Genomic DNA, 4,955 nt, shown 5'->3' with positions numbered 1-4,955 from the left:
AAAAAAAGAAAATAACTCAGCAGTGAAGATTATCATGATAGCCATTACCTTGTTGAGGATTTGAATCGCCCTCTTGCCAGGTTTATTGTATGTTCGATTTGATTGAACTCTTGGTATAATCCTAATTTCACATACTTTTTGTTTTTTTTTTCAATCTTATGACTTCACGAGTATATATACATATATTATATTAAACAAATAATCATGACATTCATTTCTAAAACAAAGCCTATTCTAGTTAAACTATATCCTACCTTAGCTAGGAATTTTAGCAACAAAAAGGAATATAAGACAATATATATTTTAAAAAAACACAGCTAAGATCCCAAATCATACAAAGTAAAGACAAATGAAAGAAGAGAATCAAATAAATTTCTTGGTAGAGCCGATAATTTCAAAAAAAGTTAGGATTAAGCTTGATTATATGAGATTTTTTAAAAGAGTAGTAGACTTTAAGGCCAAAATGTATAAGTTTGGCCCCAATTGATCTCGATCCAAATAAATTTAACGAGTCAGTCCGAACTCAACTAAAAAAGTTACAACTAGACTTAACTATATGAACTTTTTTAGAAGGGTCAGATACTTTAAATTCGATCCAAATTAAGCCCAACTCGAATTTTCAACTCTATTTCTTGGTGAAAAAGATTGAATCTTGCTTTGTTGCTTGTCGTTCAAACCCTTGTCTCTCTACTTTCAATTGCTCTCAGAACATTCAAAGGCTAAAAATTTTTAGTCTTGGCTCCTAATAAATGAAGATAATTGGACACCTCTTGCCACAACTCCTTGCCTCTGGTCACAATTTTATGCCATGACTTTAGGTTTCATGTAACTTTGGACTCAAAAACTCCTATAATTTCAGCATTTTGGCTTTAGAAACGACTTCGGATCGATGAGCCAGTGACTGGCGTTAGACATGTTTGACATGTCATTATAACAGAGCATGTGCAACAACTTCAACTCAATTTTACCACGATAGTATTAGAATTTAATTTGGAAAATCTCAAAATATAAAGGTTTTGTGTCTTAGCTAGCTTTCCAATTCATCTTAAACCACCTCATTGGATATTACTTGAGAAGGGTACGCTCAAAATGGCGAACACATATCAGAATTACTCAGCACAAACAAGTTCTATCGTTTTTAACTATGAATGCCATCGTTTAATTTCTCCTTTTTTTCAACCTAGAATTGCATAAAAACAAGAAAAATTCTTATATAAACTTAATGCATCACGTCATTTATGATTTATTCAATAAAATTACACCAATTCAAACAAATAAAATCTCACGTGTTATTATTTTTAATAAATTTATTTTTATAATAAAATATTTATTTAATTTTTTGTCTTTTTTCTTTCTACTATCATTAACATTATAATTAATTTATATTTATTTTTATTTAAATATCATGTTTTTATTACAAATTTATTGTCCTCTTATTACAGATTTATTGCTTTCATTGTTAAGGAGAACTCAATGATATTAATTGCCGTAAAGAAATCCTCGGAAATATTGGGGTACGGTGACTGCCAATTTATTTTTTGTGAACATTATGTATATTGAATTAAAATTTTCGTTTTCATTTTTCAAAATTTAGGGGTATTTGGTTTTTCTATTTCCCACTCTCAGAAAGTGCTTTTGCACTCGATCAGAAAGCAAAAGAACTGTTTGGGTAATGAAAATAAGGGGTTGAGATGATGAGATAATTGATTTTATTGTGCATAGTTCAGCCTTATTACCCTTTTTAATTTCCCCCCTAAATTAAAGCATCTATACATGGCCATGTTGATAGCTTACAATATATATATATATATATATAATATTTGTGAATGCAATCTTCCAATCTCAAATCTTAAAGTATACCAAACATTCTTAAGGAGATACTACTGTAATTTGTTGTACTTTTTTTTCTAGTTTTTACTGATGCATATATTTTCCAAAGAAAAAATCCACTCTAAAGTATTATCAGTGCGCGCGCGCGCTCATCTCAATAATTTTCCAAGTAATACAATTTCCAATATAAAAAGAACAGAACGAGAACTCTTGAGGAATGATCGTGCATATGATCACCTGTGATATTAATTTTCCACTTAAAACTTGGAGAGATAAACAATAACTCATGACCCCGTACACTCAATCCAACAGAAAATCACAACAGAAAAAACTTAAAACATAAAAGATAGAGGAAGTAATTATATATTACACAACGTTAACTAGCAATATGGCTCCTCCAATATTTCTCTCTGATCGAAAGAGACTCGATGATTTCAAGAACTAGTAGTAATCATGTCTACCAAAGTCTTAAAATCTTGAGCAGATTTCCCGTCCGCCCCACCGGCAGCATTTTGCAGAATCTTTTTCATCTTCAAGGCATTTTCTCTGATATTCTTACCTTGTTCCTCCATGAAAAGCAGATTCAAGCTTTGAAGCAATCCATTTTTGGTGAAAAACCCACCTTGTATTTTGACCCCAATCTTCCATAGATCCACCACCGTTCTAGCGCACATCCCATGATCTCCAAAGAAAGGCCTACAAATCATAGGCACTCCAATGGCTAAACCCTCCAACACTGAGATACTCCCACAGTGAGTCACAAACACTCCTACAGATCCATGGTCTAAAACCTGTGTTTGATGAGCACAAGGCACTATTTTCACTCTCGTGCTTGTCCTCTCAACAAACCCATTTGGCAAAAGACTCTTTTGATCATCCTTTGGAGACCACAGCCTGGCTTCTATTGCCTTTGAAACTTCTAGAAGCTCATGATGAGGTAGGGTTGCCACAGATCCGAAGCTGAGATAAGCCACTGATCTAGGTCTGTGCTGGTCCAACCATGGCAAGCTACCATTGGTATCGATGTGAGAATGTGAAAATGGAGGACCAATGTATAGCAGTGACTTTAACTTGGACTTCAAGTCCTGAACAAAGAGAGGTGGGTCTAATTCCTCGTAGGAACACAGAACTAGTGCTCTTGCTTGAGGAAGAACTTGTCCCGTAGAAGCTAGTATTTTTCTGAACACTGTCTCCTTATTTTCTTCGCCAGTTTTGGGCAAGACATCAGGTGGCCAGTCCTCAACAAGCAAGCGGGACAAGCCAGGAAGGAAATCAAGGGATGTGTTTGTGTTTGGTTCATGAGAATTAGTGATCTTTTGGCGTATTAAGTGAGTGTAGAAATGAGGAGAGACTGAGATTGAAAGGGCAGGCCAAGATGCAAACCAAGGGATATTGAGTTTGCGAGACAGAGAAAGGGAAGGAGGACTCACGAAAGTGTCAGAAAAAATGCAGGTAACTTTCTGGTTTGTGCTTTTCACTGCCAAATCTATGGCATGTTCAAGGTTCTCAAGACTAGCTTGAAGAAACAAGTCTACTGGTACTGGAACCGGGCAGGGGAGCGTGCCTGGCACGTGATCCTGATCTGGTACTCCATCAGAGACTGTGAAGGGTTTGATGTTGTGGGGTATGTCTGGTTGCTTGGAGAAGAGGGAGTGATTCGATTTTGCAGTGCTGATGAAAGAGAAGGTGACATGTGGAGCAGCATGAGCAAGTCTGACGGCCTGGTTTAGAAGAGAGAAAAGGTGGCTCCCAAAGGGGAAGGCAATCACTACGACGTGTTTCCGATCATCACGTAATAATGCAGTCGCCATGTCTGGTTCGATTTGGCAAAGCCAGAAGAAATGAATATATATATACACAACCGACGTAAATTATTAAAGTAAATATTGTGTTTTCCATTACAAGTCATCTCTGAAGTGATGCCTCAATTCATTTTCATAACAAGCAATTACTTTTTTTTTTTTATTTAAAAGACGGCACATATAGGCTTAGACCACAGTAATAATGTTTAGCCTTAATCGTTAGGTTTGAAGCAAAAATTATATTTTAGCCCAAACAAGTACCTTCTAAAAAAGATTAATGGTCCATGATATAAGGTTCTTGGTGGCATATTAATTACATTTTTTAATATTACCTATATTTAAATTCATTAATTATGAGATAGAAAAATAATAATGAAAATTTTAAATTTTTTTATTTAAATATAAGTAAAATTGAAAGTTTATTTTTTAAATAAATTTAATAATTTAACCCCATCTTTTTATTTCCATTAAAGTGGTCAAATGTATTTTATAATAGGAATTAGAGAGAGTGGCGTGTATATATTGTTAGCACTCATTTCCGCAATGTTTTTTTGGTATTGAAAACATAAAAAGGTGAGCATTGAAAACATATAAGATAACTAAAGAAAAATTGAAAATGAATACTAAAAATAGAAAATGAGTACTTTAACAAGAATAATTTTAGTTTCACCTACAAATCATAGTCTTTTTTTTAATCTCATAGTTTTAGGATTCTTAATTATAATTAATATTTTTAGAAGGTTGTTAAATAATCATATTCTCAATTCGTATCCCTACGTTTCACTGGTCCTCATTTGGTCACGAGTACGATGCAACAATGAATGATGACATCAAGACAGTTTTAAATTCTATTGTAATTTTCTTTTTCCTGAAAAAAAAGGATAGTTTTAAATTCTGTTTAAGTGGTTCTGGTTTAAATTTTCTAATTTATATGTTAATCATAAAATTATAATTTTGAAAGTTATAATTATAATTTTTTATTTTTGATTCTATATTTATTAAAATAAAAATATTTGCAATCTAAAAATAAAATTTAATTAATTATAAACTATTTTAATTTCAAAATCAATCTAGAATTGTGGATTATTGGTGGAAAAAAATCAAGAACCGTGGATCATTTAGGGAGTCCTTTACATGCAGCACTGTTTTGGCAGCTCAAACCTCTACATCGAATTTACCTCATGTCGCTTTAATAACTGTGGGTAAAAAAACGTGTCTCACGTTTCCATTATATATATTTTTTAAAACGATAAAGAAAAACATTACATTAATGATTAATCAAAAGACTGATGGGCCGACCTGTTTCGAGCTCGATGCGCAATA

The 4,955-nt window shown here is 33.1% G+C and overlaps 1 protein-coding gene across 1 annotated transcript; it reads right to left on the bottom strand.

Moving 5' to 3' along the window:
• Positions 1–2,264: 2,264 nt before the first annotated feature.
• LOC129295519 (anthocyanidin 3-O-glucosyltransferase 7-like) lies at positions 2,265–3,641 on the bottom strand. The gene has a single exon (XM_054934046.1). The coding sequence runs from the start codon at positions 3,639–3,641 to the stop codon at positions 2,265–2,267; it is 1,377 nt and encodes a 458-aa protein (XP_054790021.1).
• Between the last annotated feature and the right edge of the window lie 1,314 nt (positions 3,642–4,955).

The sequence above is a fragment of the Prosopis cineraria genome, unplaced genomic scaffold, assembly GCF_029017545.1.
Source record: "Prosopis cineraria cultivar Desert tree isolate PC_DT_omini unplaced genomic scaffold, ASM2901754v1 PC132, whole genome shotgun sequence".
NCBI classification, from domain to species: Eukaryota; Viridiplantae; Streptophyta; class Magnoliopsida; order Fabales; family Fabaceae; genus Prosopis; species Prosopis cineraria.
The sequence above is the reverse complement of the archived record's forward strand: the minus strand, read 5'-3'. Positions and strand labels throughout refer to the sequence as shown.

Bases quoted from the DNA above. Each gene is read 5' to 3' on its own strand.
- LOC129295519 (XM_054934046.1), bottom strand. From the start codon at position 3,641: ATGGCGACTGCATTATTACGTGATGATCGGAAACACGTCGTAGTGATT.